Raw genomic sequence first — 15070 nt, 5'->3', positions numbered from 1 at the left:
GGTGGGTTAAGGGTGGAGATTTTTCCATTCTCCAAGGTCAACTTATGTACAGACCTGCTAGTGCCTTATCCCCCTTCGTGTGTACACGCAAGCACAAAACCAAGATCGCACGGAAAAGATCCTGTAATCTATGTCAGTTTCGTGGGATAAACTTATAAAAACACGAAAATATCAAGCATGCATCCCCCAAAAACGATGTATGGCTGCTAAATGGCGAGGTAAAAACCCACCCATGCAAAAAACACAAGTGTACACTGTATGTGGGAGTTTCAGCCCATACACGCAGAAGAAGAAGGTCAGGTGTTAACACACAAAAAGGTTCAGAAACAGAAACCTGACACAGTGGGGCGGGGGGGATATTTTGTTGAAGGTGACTGGTGCACAGACTTACCGCTCTGAGCTGGACACGCACCAGATGTTGCGCAGACCCTGCGTGCGCTGACTGGCCGCCTCCAGGTCCATGCACAGCAACCAGTGCGTGAAGTAGTTCAGGTGAGAGTCGCCCAGGTGTGACAGAGTGTCAGGCACCAGGCTGCTCATGGCATGGTCTGCACTGTGATTCACATCCTCCACACTTCTGCAACAGAACAACGAAAACATATACCACTCATACACTGGAACTATCCCCCCCCCCCCCCCCCCAATTTAAGACCTTCCTCCTTTTTAAGACTCTGTTTTAAGATTTTCTGTTCATAGCCTCTGTAACTGTACCCTCATTTTAAGAAACCCTCCTTTTTTAAGACCCGAATTTCTCAGATTATTTAACTCTTACCAGTTCGGGGGTTTTAGGGCATATTTTACAGTGCTGTTGGTGCCTACTTGCCGAGTGGCTATCTGGGGTCATATTCTAAATGAAATATAGAAAGGTATATATCAAATGAAAGGAAAATGAATAAGCTTTTCATATTTGCAAAGAGAATTGTGCTATCTTTAAAGGTAAAAATTTTATGGGGGTGACAACATGATTTTTGTTGAAATTTGTACGCCCATTTTTTGGAACACGTGACAAACACAAAGAAGAAATTTTTTTTGTGTTCAGTTTATTTTAGATATGCTGCTAACTAGTCTGTTTGGGCATTCATTTTACATAACATAGCAAAGTTTTATAGAGTTTTGCTGATAAACAAAAAAGTTATTGTCACCTGAATACCCCCACCCAAATTTCAAAGTTGGACGTTTCATGCCTAAGGCCCCCCCCAAAAAAAATATTCTGTTTACGGTATCCTGACTGACCCTATTTTTTCGCGCGACCCTAGACTTTTGTTTGGCATTTGGTAAAAAAAAAAAAATAAAAAAATAAAAAATTTGAAAGAAAAAAAATTTGAAAAAAAAAATTTGAAAAAAAAAAAATTTGAAAAAACAAAACAAAAAAAGGGGGCTTTGTTTTTTGGCAAAATAACTTAAAAATATGTTTTGGGGAAATAAAAAAAAATTAAAAAAAAAGTCCCGACCTACCGACCCTATTTTTTGGGCCTATGTTACCGTTAACAGACTTTTTTTTTTTTTGGGCCTAATAATGCATTTCTATAACTAACTTATAACAAAAACCCAGCTTGTTTCAGTCATAAAGTGTGTCTTAAATATGAGTTTATCCACTGTCCGACCCATCCAATGTAAAAAAAAAATAAATAAAAAAAATATAATTAGATAATTGGTCAGTGGAAAACTACAGGGGGGGCATCGTAAGCTTGCTTACGATGGGCAAGGGAGCGAACTGGTAAGAGTTAAGGTTGTGAAAGAGGGGTTTCACTGTATTTAGATTTGTCCGATTTATCAGCAAATTAGTACACCTCTTATCAACTTCTTCTCTCACAAATTCAGTCAAACCTTGCGACCACCTCTCGATAATGACCACCTACCCACAACGACCACAGAGCATGGTCCAGACGAACACATTTTCAATATAATTCATCTTTCCATAGCGACCACCTCTCAATAACCACCACTATTGGTCGGTTCATGGGGTTTTGGACAGGTTCAACTGTACATATTATATATATAAAAAAATTAGTAAAAAATTCATTGCTCATAGCGTCAGCCACATGTTCTATCAACCATTAACAGCTCCAGTACCTTTGATAGATGGCGCAGTTCACAAGCTGGGGACATCTGCTGCACGACCGATGGCTGTCGATGGGGGGCGGCAGACGTCCTAGCTGATAGGTCACCTGACCTTCTTCACCCGACGTCTTCTGTGTCTGACGACTGAGGTAGTACGCCATCTCATTACGCAGCTGAAGCAGACCTGAACCACAAGGGAAGTAAGCTTTGATGAGTTGGTAAAGGGAAAAAGTCAGCATACCTGTGTCAGCATGAGATCATGAAATGATAAAAACTTGTGTGACCATTCTGGGAAATTTGTAGAAGCAAAAGAATCCTAGCATTATGTTTGAACTAAAGATATGAATGAGGGCTCCCCACAGACGCTCTACCTAGAGGGGCCCGGGCCCCCCCATTTTAACGTTAGAGGGTCCCAAGATCTTTTGGAAGTCTTGCGAGACATTCATAAAACAATATCTGTAATGTGACGGTGGTACAGATCTGGCTGAAAATGTGCTCATCTTCGAAATCCAGCCAAGTGTATGTTCTTGTATGGAAACTAGTAATGATTACAGTCTCAAAACCAGTTCCAACGATACGCACAATAACGCAAATTTAGTATGCTCCGGGACCCCCTTTTTGTTAGGTTTAGTGCACTGCGGAATCCCCTTGAATTTCAAGCCATTTTTCGATTTCTAGTGCGTATATAGGATGGAGTGATGTACAGCTTGGGGAGCCCTGTGAATTGTGGCCGTGTTGTACCTCTGGTGTTTTCTGGTTTGACAGGCACACTGTTCATGTCGTTGTGCTTGAGATACAGCAGCAGGCCTTCCTCCGGGTTCTCCCGTCGCTCAGACATCATAAGGGAATACAGGGTCACCTGCAGCATTTAGGCATTTGAAATTGTAAACAGGCGTACAGGCATATGCTTGAGGATCTTTCACCCATTCATTATGACCACAACAGTGTTGTTCCCAGGCACAGAGGACAATAGGTTGGTTGGAGCTTGATTCAAAATATGCATCGGTCAAATGTCCTGACCACAAACAAATTGTTGTGTCAAAACATGTCCAAGATGTCAAAGCTATCGGACATTTGACCGGCCTGGGGTCAGAACAATGCGTAAGATAAAAAAAGTATGACCGAAGACCGAGGCCTGGGAACAACACTGCCACAGGAAAGCGTGTGCATATGCACAATATGGATCAGAACAAATAAACAGACATTTTAAATGGCGCGAAAAAACAAGACATTTTTACCAGAAGTTCAATCTCGCACACAGAAAAGTCCCCATCCAAGAAACAATAATTCCACTATAAAAGCAAAAAACTAAATCAATTACCTGTCCTTTGTGCTCGATAGAGTAAGAAGCCTTGCCTGTCTTCAATTCTAGCGGCACAACTTTTCTCCGCACATGTCCTCTGTTTTTCTGCATCTGGAAACCATCACACAAATGATAAACACAGTGTTCTCTTTTTTCTATACGTGACTTAAAAAATTGTCATTTGTAAAAAATAACAAAAAACTGAGAGAGCACTGACAGTTTCAAAGCCAGAAGTTAGAACCTCTCTTGTCCATGTTACATTACAGTGGTACATGCAATGAGGACACCCTTGGAAAGGACACCCACGGAACCAGCCAAAAGTGTCCCTACATTACAGGTGACCATCTTGACAGGTATTATATTTTGGTAGAGATAATAGACAAATGGACAACTGAAAGTGTCCCTTCAAGGGAGGTGTCCTCTCATCGGAGGGGCCTTACACTGCAGGTACCACTGTATTTACGCTCCTGCCTTCTTGAGATTGGGGAAGCAGCGCCTAACTGACCCATGTCCTCATTCTGTTCATTTCGTATTTGTCTCTCTGTCCCATTAAAAGACCACTAGATGAACATTCTAGTGAATTTTTTGTTTTGTCAATGATTATAACTTTTCTGAACAAACCATTCTTGGTAATTTTTTTATTCTCTCTTACAAACAGAAAACTCTTGAGTATGTGTCAGGCTATAAGAACACGCACGCACACACACACACGCGCACACACACACACACACTCTCTCTCATTCAGATCCTCTTCCTGCAAACTGTACACTAACCTCCACTTCCACTGTCATGTCAATCTTTCCCTTCACTCCCAGTCTGAAACAGACAGTCAGTTATTGAAGAACTGCAAAGCATGTCGCAAGACATACTTAAAAGCTTAAAATGTTCTGACAATGACTGAAAGTGAACGAGTTAAAAACACATGCAACAACAACAAACAAATCATCAATGCTGTAATTCCTGAAACCAATGCTCCTGACGGATTTAAATAAATCAATTGCGATCTGTAATGGTCATGGAAATCTGTGTTAAATGTACACAATACCATTTCCTTGGTGCACAAGGCAATAGGTAGTCTGATTATAGACCAAACTCTGAAATTCTCTTGTGTGGAGGAAGTAGATATGTTGACCTAAATTTGTTTTTAAAATGCATGATACACAAATGCACAGAGAAAAAGAGATAGAGAAACAAAAAACATGCAAAGGAACAGAAGAAGAAACAAAAGATAAAATAACGCAACACATGCACAGTACCTGGGTGACCAAATGGTTTCCTCAATGTCATGGATCTGAACAACACTCATTTCTGAACACCTGATGAACAAAAATGAGACAAAAAAATGATATGCATGAACTGCAGTTTAATCATGTCAACACTCTGTTAATTAAGTCTAATTTTTGTGATTGCTGGCACAACGACACACACATTAAGCATGCAACAGAGTTACCTGCTAGAGGTTTTCAGAAATAACTCTGCCCAGAGGCTTACATTTACAGGCTACACAAGGGTTGTGCCCCTGAAAACACTGTGGCAATTATTGACACTGATAAATTGTGTCACACAATCAGAATTATGAGTAAAAACATTAGGCTTTTTTCTTGTTATCACTTGGTAGAGCACTGAACTTGTTCAAATCCAAACCAGGACTAAAACGGGACACTTTATATGACTTAGAGATGGTATCCATGTCCCATCCCTGTGCCCGAATGTGGCAAGCAGGGCTAACACCCAAAAAGGTGAAAAACCTGAAAGGCCAGGGTCAGGGCAAAGAACAGGCTCTCCTGGTACCAAAATTAATGTTAATAAATTATAAAATAATACACATTTTGCCTTCATCAACCATCCAAACTAAAAAAAAAATTCTTTTTAAATATTTACTTTAAGAAACCGGATTGTCTGTTTTGAAAAGTTTTCAAAAACCAGATTTCCGGCAAGAACCGGAAAGGTATTAGCCCTGGGCAAATAAAATAACTTGATTATTCTGCCAGAAGTGTATGTGGTTGATTACACCTTCACGCACAGGACACGTGAGTAGCCTGACTCGTGTTGTTGCTAGCTTTCCACTGGGAGAAAGAAACCTAAACTTGTGAGTAGCCTGACTCATGTTGCTGCTAGCTTTCCACTGGGAGAAAGAAACCTAAACTTGTGAGTAGCCTGACTCGTGTTGCTGCTAGCTTTCCACTGGGAGAAAGAAACCTAAACTTGTGAGTAGCCTGACTCGTGTTGCTGCTAGCTTTCCACTGGGAGAAAGAAACCTAAACTTGTGAGTAGCCTGACTCGTGTTGCTGCTAGCTTTCCACTGGGAGAAAGAAACCTAAACTTGTGAGTAGCCTGACTCGTGTTGCTGCTAGCTTTCCACTGGGAGAAAGAAACCTAAACTTGTGAGTAGCCTGACTCGTGTTGCTGCTAGCTTTCCACTGGGAGAAAGAAACCTAAACTTGTGAGTAGCCTGACTCGTGTTGCTGCTAGCTTTCCACTGGGAGAAAGAAACCTAAACTTGTGAGTAGCCTGACTCGTGTTGCTGCTAGCTTTCCACTGGGAGAAAGAAACCTAAACTTCCCAGCATTGGGATCTTAAAGTAGAAAACAAAATGAACCCTATGCACAAAACTTCATGAACTCTTACTTGGCAGTATTCAACCCATTCCTGGCAGGTACATGTTTCTTGAACCATGCCTGCAAAGGTGGAATGTAGGCTTTTATCTCTTCCATCACCTTTGTCTCTGACGCTAATTGTCCATACCTGCACAGAATGCAAGTCACCTTCAGTTAATATTCATGATGAAATAAGTAGTCTTCAATCAAACAAAGCACAACATTTATTCCAATAAATGAGATCAAGGAGTGAAACATTAGCAATAAAACATTATTTATGTTTTCAGAAATCTGGAATGAAAACAGAATTACATGTACTGTTTCTTTCCCAGGCAGCCGCTCCACCTACTGTCAAAAGCCTTTATGAAAATGATGACGGCAGTTGTTTAGCATTCCATCAATCAATATGAGGCTTATATCGCGCGTATTCCGTGGGTACAGTTCTAAGCGCAGGGATTTATTTATTTATTTTTATTTAAAAAAAAAATGTTTATGCAATTTATATCGCGCACATATTCAAGGTGCAGGGATTTATTAATGCCGTGTGAGATGGAATTTTTTTACACAATACATCACGCATTCACATCGACCAGCAGATCGCAGCCATTTCGGCGCATATCCTACTTTTCACGGCCTATTATTCCAAGTCACACGGGTATTTTGGTGGACATTTTTATCTATGCCTATACAATTTTGCCAGGATAGACCCTTTTGTCAATCGTGGGATCTTTAACGTGCACACCCCAATGTAGTGTACACGAAGGGACCTCGGTTTTTCGTCTCATCCGAAAGACTAGCACTTGAACCCACCACCTAGGTTAGGAAAGGGGGGAGAAAATTGCTAACGCCCTGACCCAGGGTCGAACTCGCAACCTCTCGCAAGTGCGTTACCACTCGGCCACCCAGTCCATTTAGGTCTATGTCTATGTCTTTGAAACTGCATTAGCATGGGTGGGACTGAAAAATGTCATGAATCCTGACAAATTTTAAGGGGGGATCTGGGGGCCCCCAGACACTGAAGGATTTGTATTATTAACAACACAAAAAATGTCACCACAGACATTACGAATCCGGATTTCCGGAATATACCGGAAGAATCCCACCCATGCATTAGTTTCTTTCTGAGGAAGCCGCTCTACATAATTTCACAACCCTTTATGAAAATGACGACGGCAGTTGTTTAGCATATAGTTCTATGTCTTTGAAAAGAGCAGAGTTGTTCAAGGACTCACATCTCATGCAAGAATTTGTTGGACTGGACAATGGTCTTGGCTATGGCCATGATCTCTTCTGTCTTGACCAGCCTATCTTTCAGCACCTGCGGAAATATTGCAACAAGTCAATAGACGATGTTCATAAATAACTCTGTCGGGTTTGTGGTCATTCTGAAAAAGTGAATACTCTTGCTTTCAGTGAGTCAAACTCTCCCACATGACATTATAGGCCAGACACTAGCTAGGTGTCTGAAACACGTTGACATGGAGCTTGTGTAGCAAGCTTGCCTCACGAAAAGCAAGAGTATTCACTCTTTCACAACCCATACAAACCTGACAAGAGTTATTTCCACAGTTTGTGTATTTCAAGGCATTCCCATTGACCCAAAATGCACACACATTTTTTTTCAAATAGCACATTTGTAACTCCAGTTGTTTCATTTGCCAGTGCCTTTTTAATTGCATTTTTTTCCCCAAGAGATACAATAAAAGAGAGAGAGATAGAGAGAGAGAGAGAGTGTGTATGTGTCATTGTGTGTGTGAGAGAGAGAACAAGAGATAGAGAGAAAGTGTGTGTATGTGTCATTGTGTGTGTGTGTGTGAGAGAGAGAGAGAGAGAGAGAGAGAGAGAGAGAGAGAGAGAGAGAGAGAGAGAGAGAGAGAGAGAGAGAGAGAGAGAGAGAGAGAGAGAGAGAGGAACAGAGACAGAAAGAAATTGTGTGTGGTTTTGTTGAATGTTCATAACTCATAGCAAAATCTGGTGAATTTGTTAATAATTAAGTGTTCTTTTACTAATTTTGCTCAACCAGGCTTCCTTACCTCTTGAAAAAGACTGTGGATGATACTGCCATACAGCATGTGGACGTTCTTACTGTCAACACCCTGCAAACACAGTATGGTTAAACAACTTATTCTCTTCAACACAAATGTGTTTTACATGACAAGTTGACAAAGTTGTCATTTTTCGGGGTCTTGTTTTGTCAATTGCAAAGCAAAACTACATTTTGAAAGAACGGCACCAGAGAATGAAGTAAAAAAACAAAAACAAAACCAAAACACAAAAAACACAAATTTGGTCGATATCAGAACAGTACAGCATGCATTTTTGTTAACTGTGACCTTGTCTACCAGTTGTAAGGTGAGATCACACTTTGAAGGAATAGCTTCCATGATGAAATTACAAATTTACAAAAATTAGTTACATTTTGTGTGCGTGAAGTAATACCAAAAATAACATAGCCAGTGTTATTCTAGATGATCAACTTTCTGGAAACAAAAATGTCACTTACCTTGAACTTCTCATTCAAAACTGACCTGTAAACAAAACATAAAAAAGACTCACTTTCTAACAATCAATGTATGATTATAATTGTGACCCTCCACCACGGAATGAGTCGGATGTCACCTCGGGCGGTTCTGCGCTAGGCCTAATATACGTCTGGGGGGTGTCAGGTATCAGTGTGAGGGTCACCTTAGTCACAGACTAATAACTCGAAAAGTATTTGCTCTTTTCTAAAACGGTTTTCACCACTGAATAGAGCATAAAAAACTCTTTAAGAAACTGTAAAAACAATATAAAAATCATGCAAAGGTGACATGCGACTCATTCCGTGGTGGAGGGTCACAATTGTTAAGATGGCTCTAAATGATTTAATAAACAGTGTGCATTAATAACTCTATCTAGACACATGACTACAAAAATGTGAAATCATCAGCAAGGGAAGGAGTCTTAAAAGGGAGGGGGTCTTAAAATGGAGGTAAATTTACAAGGTTGTGAACAAACAAGAAGAGCAAACGCTCGATCGAGTCACTTTCGCAGTTCTGAATATTATATGAGGCATCAGATGGACAGGAAGAAATTGCTATTCACAACACAATGAGTCACGTTCACATAAAATTTGAGCCCGGTCACTTTTATAGTTTCCGAGAAAAGCCCAACGTTAAGTTGTGTGTTGCCGAACAGAAAAGGCTAGTTATCTCCCTTGTTTTTCTGATAACGTTCGTAAAAGGCTACAGATGTAAATACTTTGATGTAAAGAATAATCCTACAAAGTTTCAATCACATCCGATGAACTTTGTCAAAGATATAAAATGTCTAATTTTTCCTTTGACGCTGACCTGTGACCTTGAAAAAGGTCAAAGGTCAACGAAACCATCGTTAAAGTGTAGAGGTCATTGGAGGTCACGACTAAACAAAATATGAGCCCGATCGCTTTGATAGTTTCCGAGAAAAGTCCAACGTTAAGGTGGTGTCTACGGACGGACGGCCGGACGGCCGGCCGGACGGCCGGCCGGCCGGACAGACTAACACTGACCGATTACATAGAGTCACATTTTCTCAAGTGACTCAAAAAGCCGAAAAGGGAAGCTTTAAAAAAAATAAGGGAAGTTGGACTGTAACCGCAAAAAGAAGACTGAGATTTTGTTCTTGTTAAAAGTCCTAAAACTAGTAAAAGCACACATGGAAAACCTTCAGATCTCTCTCCACATACCTGCGAAGGCAGTAGACGCCAGAGACGATAGTAGTTCCCGACAAAAGGAGATCTGGGTTAACAACCATGTGACCTCCATCATCATCAATAACGATATCATCATCACTGTCATGCAGAACTGGTGTGTGTCCTTCTCGCGGTAAAAAATGGACAATGTCACCTGCCGCTATGTGTGTGTCTGACCTGAAAATAATGAGTGTCACCACGATTATATCTCGAACAAACACACAAATAAGCAAACAAATAAACACATGCAATTTTGCATTGTACCATCTGTACATTTTGCAGGGTAAAATGTCAATTGAAGGGACTGCTGTATTAACATTGGAGATCTTACCAAGAGTCACGCAGAATGGCTTTCTTGATGACGTCAGCAGTTCCTTCTTTTGAAAGCTCCAGTGTCATTTCATGAGATTTCCTGAAATTAAAATTTGTTCAGCTGCTTACAAAACAAGTCAATCACCGAATCAATCACCATCACACAGTGTAAACACATAATGAAAATGCATGTATGCACCTTAAGAGTCAGAAAGAGAAAAAGAGAGAGAGACACAAAGGGGACACGGACACACCTGAGATTACCAACTATAACACTACAGTACAAGTAGCTGCTATGATGATCTATCATTCGTGAATATGATTTTAATTAATCTGCAGACCTCTCATCAAAGTGTAAACGGCAATGAATTTGTTCAAAATATGTATGCACTTGTGGTAAACAGCACACCCCAAACACGAATCCTGCCGTTGTCCATCCTATTCACTCCAGTCCAACAATTCAAGGCTTTAAATGGCACCACTAGGCATTGAAAAGATAGTACCTTCACATACCTGTCTAAGCTTACACCCTGAACTGCAAATCTGTTCCATTTGTCGGTGAATTTTCCTCTGGATACACTTTGACCTTGCTTGGCTAACTGACTTGGCTTTCTGCAAATGAACGAACATGCATGCACACACACTATTTTGGCACATGTTCACACATGATGGCAGATCATGATGCAAGCTAAAACTGCATACGTTTCATTTAATTTTAATGCCAGAAGTTTAGATTCCTGTTAACCAATCACAGTGGTACCTCTGATGAGTTAACACCTGTGGATGGGACCAGTCAAAGTTGTCCCTACATTACAGGTGTCCGCTCATAGCAGGTATACATACAATGATACATACTGTAGTGTGTAGGCTGAGGGACAAGATGGATCTTTTATTGGGAGGTGTCCTCTGATCAGAGGGACCTCACAGTCACAACGCAGTACCATGAAGCATTTCCATTATCATTTTCAAATCCAATCACATAATGTTCAGAGATTTTTAAATTGAAAACTTGTCGCTAGGCAAGAGACTAAATGATCATTAATAATGAGATCTTCATGCAAACTTATGCATTATCATTCCAATAACATCAGTACATGCATTCATGTATTTCTTTCAACTGACATTACACACTCACACCTCAACGCTTTCTAAAATAGACATCCTAACCTTTTGAACGGTGACAGTTGATCGAAGCTACCAGCCAGCATGTCTTCCATATTCTTGGGCAAATCAAGACAGTCTGCATTCTTTTTCGTTGGTGTTATCTGAGATTTGACTACCCTGTCATATTTCTCTGTGTGATGGATGGATTTGTCTGCTGCCCGTTTGAGTGAATGGAAGAATTGTTTGTCTTTATGTTCCTCTTTTAAAGTGTCTGTGTTGTGTGAATGCCTCGCTATTCCTGAGTTGTGTCCTGTGTTTACAGGAGTTGGAATCTTGGATTCGTCTATCTGAGGACTGTTTGATTCCATGGGTTCTTCAACTGATGGTCCTGTCATTATCACTTCTTCACTCTCTCTGTCAGTAAACACCTGTGCGCTATCTTTTCCACTGCTGCATCTTCTCTGCGGATTCAGACCCTTTTTGTTGGCACATCTCAGTTTGTCCTGTTGGTAAGAATCTGCAGTCTGCTTCAGACTCCAGGAGCTGTTCAGTTCACCCAGAATCTCACCCAAAACATCGTCATCTTGTGTTTCACAGACAGAAAATTCTACGTCCATTTTCTGCTCGTCAGTAAGTGCAAAGTTAGTCTTCAGTGCCACTGCCTGGTGCTCCTTGTCTTTAGAAAACGCATGGTCTGGTTTATGTACCTGTTTCGCACTGACACCGTCCATCTGCCCTAAGATATCGGCCAACACGTCATCTTCAGCGCATGTGACCGTGTTCGTTTTCACCCCCTTGGTGCTTCCCCCTATCTGATAATTGTTAACGGACTGGTTCATTTCCTTCACGTCTCTGAACCCACTCATCGTTGCCAGCTGTCGCTTGGCTTTGACTAGTCGCTGTGACTGAGAGGCAGACTGTTCTCTGAGACTGGTATCCTCTGAGTGTGAGGTAGACGAATCGGTAAAACTATTGTCTATTGGGTATGAGGTAGGTATGTGTAGTCTGTCTTCTTTGGATTGTGTGTTACACATTTCCACAAGAGATTTCTGATGTGAGGTAGATGCTTCTGACAGTCTTTCACCATCATTTTCAGGCTGAAAAATTTTCTTAGGAGCAGGAGATGAGCCTGACTTTGCCATGCGTTTGACAGTGTTCCCATCAGAGTATGACTTGGTTGGTGTCACCGCCTGTTTGGAATCGGCCACAGCTACTTCTTGTGCAGTCTGCTCCAGAACCGGGTTTGGAAAACTGACTGGGGATGAACAGCCTGACTCGAAGGCAAAGTCAGAGTAGTCAACATCCTCGCCAAACTTTATCAGTGAAGATTTAGCTGATTGCGGACAAGCTTTGTCTGACGACACTGTCTTGCCAGTGCTGAGAAGATTATCAGTTTTGCCATTGTTTGATGGAATCAAGCCATCTCCACAACTTTCTTCCCTTCCCTGGCAATCACTCAACCTTTTCTGACCAAATTCAATGCTGACTGGACCCATGGGCTTACTCACTGTTCGTTGTTTCAGCTTAGTCTTTGGCGGTGACGTTCGTTTCCCAGGCATGGTTGACAACATTGACGCAGGACACAGAAAACTTCTGCTGGGCGCTTTTGGTCGAGATTTCTTTGGTTTATCCTCTGGAGTGTCAGGGATGATGAGAATATCTGGACTTCCACCAAGATCAGGGTCTGCTCCAGCACCAGATTTCTGAGGAGTCTTATGTTCTGCATGTTTAAATACAGTGCTGTTGAACTCCTTCAAGACAGTCATGTTAGTTTTGGTGCTGCCAGAAGTTTTCTTTGAGTCTGATGACGCAGGCTTTGATGCACCGGAGGTTGACACTGAGGCTGTCTTTGAGGCTTTGCTGTTTCGCTGCAAGGTCAGAGGTGGCTTTGTCCGTTTCACATTGGTGAACAGCTTGCTCTGTGCCTGCACTGGGCCCTTCTAAACAAAATATTTTAAAAATGTCAAAAATATAAAATAAATTTTACAAATATAATAAGTTATGCATTTTTGTCTGACCAAAACTCTACAAAGTACAAAACTACATGTCAAGTCAAATAAATTAAGAAAAAGGCATTACAGTTAAACAAAAATAGAGAGAAAAAACCCCAATTGAGACCAAGCAATGCACTGACTGAGATATTAGAAGAAACCCAACTGTTTTATATAAATTTAACAAATGTACCAAACTGCATTATGACGGCAGTAACTTGATTTCGCCCCGTGTGAGGTTCACAGTCCCACTGAGTGAATCTCAACAGTCGCTATTCTTTTACTTATACATACAGTATTGGCGTTAACCAGTAATTACCGGTATTTTACCGGTTGAAATGAAAAAATACCGGAACAAAATTGGCTGCCGGTATGACCTACCAGTTGATTTTTTAGAACAATCTTTTTTTTTTTGGCTGGTAAAACAACAAATCCAGTACATGTACTCTGAGTTGAACTTTTACTGGTTCCAATGACCAGCCTACCGGTTTTTTGTGGACTGTTTACATCATAAAGTTTGCGTACCGTTTTGAAAAATACCAGCGCCTTCACTGTTATAGTTTGTGGAGTCACTTCTACATGGCTGATACGGGATTATGTGCCTAAATCACAGTCAACAGTTTTCTCAGATTAACTTAAAAACTATTACCTGGAAGAAAGAAGAAATTTTCTGCTGGTTTCCATCCTGCAAATAATAAAAAATAAAAAAAGAATACACAGATCCTTGTCAAGTGTAGCTGATAACTAAAGCATACGAATAAATCCCTTTATGTTTTACAAAAGATCGTTAAACAATGTGCTTCATTCAATGATTACCTGAGAAGACAAATACCGTTCAAATACATGTGTTCACATTTTCAGCAGACTGTTAGGATTTAAGTTAACAATTACACTTAAAGAAATGTTTAAGACTATGAGTGTTACTGTTAGCAGCAAAGACTCACCTCTGACAAAGCCTCCTTTTTGGAACTTGACCGCTTCATCTTGTTCTTAGCACAAGCAGATAGTTCCGATCAAGAGTGGACTGAAGGCTTTCACTTCAGCTGCATGGTGTAGATCTCTGCACGGTTCTTTCACCAATCCATCATTCCTTGAGCTGGCTTCTTCCGACCGTAACAGCTTTGGAATCAGCCAAAACAGTTCTGCAAAATTCAGATTTATGTTCGTTGTGAGACTGCAGTAATATCATCAGAGCAAATGAAGCAAGCATGCCATTGCCTACACAAACATGCACGAAAACGCAAACACATATTCACACACACACACCTGTTGTATGATAATCAAGACCAACAGAGCATGGCGCTGGCAGTCCCATCTAAGGTGTATTTGCACTCAGGGTTCTTATCAAAAACAGATGCAATTTTCTTGGTCTCTGTATCAAGTTTACTATAATGTGCATCAGTTTCAGTTGAGTCAATGTTAGATCAGTAAAATGCGTGCATTCCGTTTTTTGTTGTTCTTTTTTTAGTTAGTCTGACTTTGAGCAATGACTTTCTCTTCATTTTCATACTTTATCATCTCATTGCTGGCGAATTCTGGTCACTTCCTCCCAGTGGAAAGCTAGCAGCAACAAGAGTTGCTCTACCCAGGAGTGTGCGTGTTATTAGCTGCCTGAACGTCCGATAGTTTTGACATGTTGGTCAATTTTTGTGTTGCCATGACATTTGGCCCTATACATACTTTGTATACTTTTAGTCCAGGCTAAACTGACCATTTGTCCTCACAGCGGTGCTACGGGGTAGGAACATGGTTACTGTCTCTGAGTCATTACAAAAAGTTGGCTCGTGTCCATCCTGGTCTGGACTTGAAACCTACAGGTGACAACAGAAGCACAAGGCCAGTGCTCTTTCAACAGAGCTACCACTACCTCTAGTACCAGACCATTCCAAAACTAATAATTGAACAGTAAATGTAAGAAACTACAAGTAGCAGTTTTGATGTATTAACTGTCAAGTGAACAGTATCCTACAGGTAAAAATGTGCATGGCGC

The 15070-nt window shown here is 40.8% G+C and overlaps 1 protein-coding gene across 1 annotated transcript in view; it reads right to left on the bottom strand.

Annotated features, from left to right (window-relative positions):
- LOC138976024 (DNA replication ATP-dependent helicase/nuclease DNA2-like) overlaps nucleotides 1-14215 on the bottom strand; it is a 39715-nt gene extending 25500 nt beyond the window's left edge. Inside the window, exons 1-16 of the mRNA XM_070348813.1 lie at nucleotides 14025-14215; nucleotides 13730-13765; nucleotides 11153-13029; nucleotides 10499-10597; nucleotides 10005-10085; nucleotides 9668-9850; nucleotides 8465-8489; nucleotides 7995-8057; nucleotides 7194-7279; nucleotides 5993-6109; nucleotides 4621-4680; nucleotides 4138-4180; nucleotides 3383-3475; nucleotides 2803-2920; nucleotides 2074-2245; nucleotides 392-577 (exon numbers count right to left, since the gene is read on the bottom strand). Of these exons, the coding sequence (XP_070204914.1) occupies nucleotides 392-577; nucleotides 2074-2245; nucleotides 2803-2920; nucleotides 3383-3475; nucleotides 4138-4180; nucleotides 4621-4680; nucleotides 5993-6109; nucleotides 7194-7279; nucleotides 7995-8057; nucleotides 8465-8489; nucleotides 9668-9850; nucleotides 10005-10085; nucleotides 10499-10597; nucleotides 11153-13029; nucleotides 13730-13765; nucleotides 14025-14063 (3278 nt within the window). The 5' untranslated portion in view covers nucleotides 14064-14215. The remainder of the gene's footprint in view (nucleotides 1-391; nucleotides 578-2073; nucleotides 2246-2802; nucleotides 2921-3382; nucleotides 3476-4137; nucleotides 4181-4620; nucleotides 4681-5992; nucleotides 6110-7193; nucleotides 7280-7994; nucleotides 8058-8464; nucleotides 8490-9667; nucleotides 9851-10004; nucleotides 10086-10498; nucleotides 10598-11152; nucleotides 13030-13729; nucleotides 13766-14024) is intronic.
- Between the last annotated feature and the right edge of the window lie 855 nt (nucleotides 14216-15070).

This window comes from Littorina saxatilis, linkage group LG9, assembly GCF_037325665.1.
Source record: "Littorina saxatilis isolate snail1 linkage group LG9, US_GU_Lsax_2.0, whole genome shotgun sequence".
Lineage (NCBI taxonomy): Eukaryota > Metazoa > Mollusca > Gastropoda > Littorinimorpha > Littorinidae > Littorina > Littorina saxatilis.
Note: the sequence above shows the minus strand (reverse complement) of the source record. Positions and strands in the feature narration are given on the sequence as shown.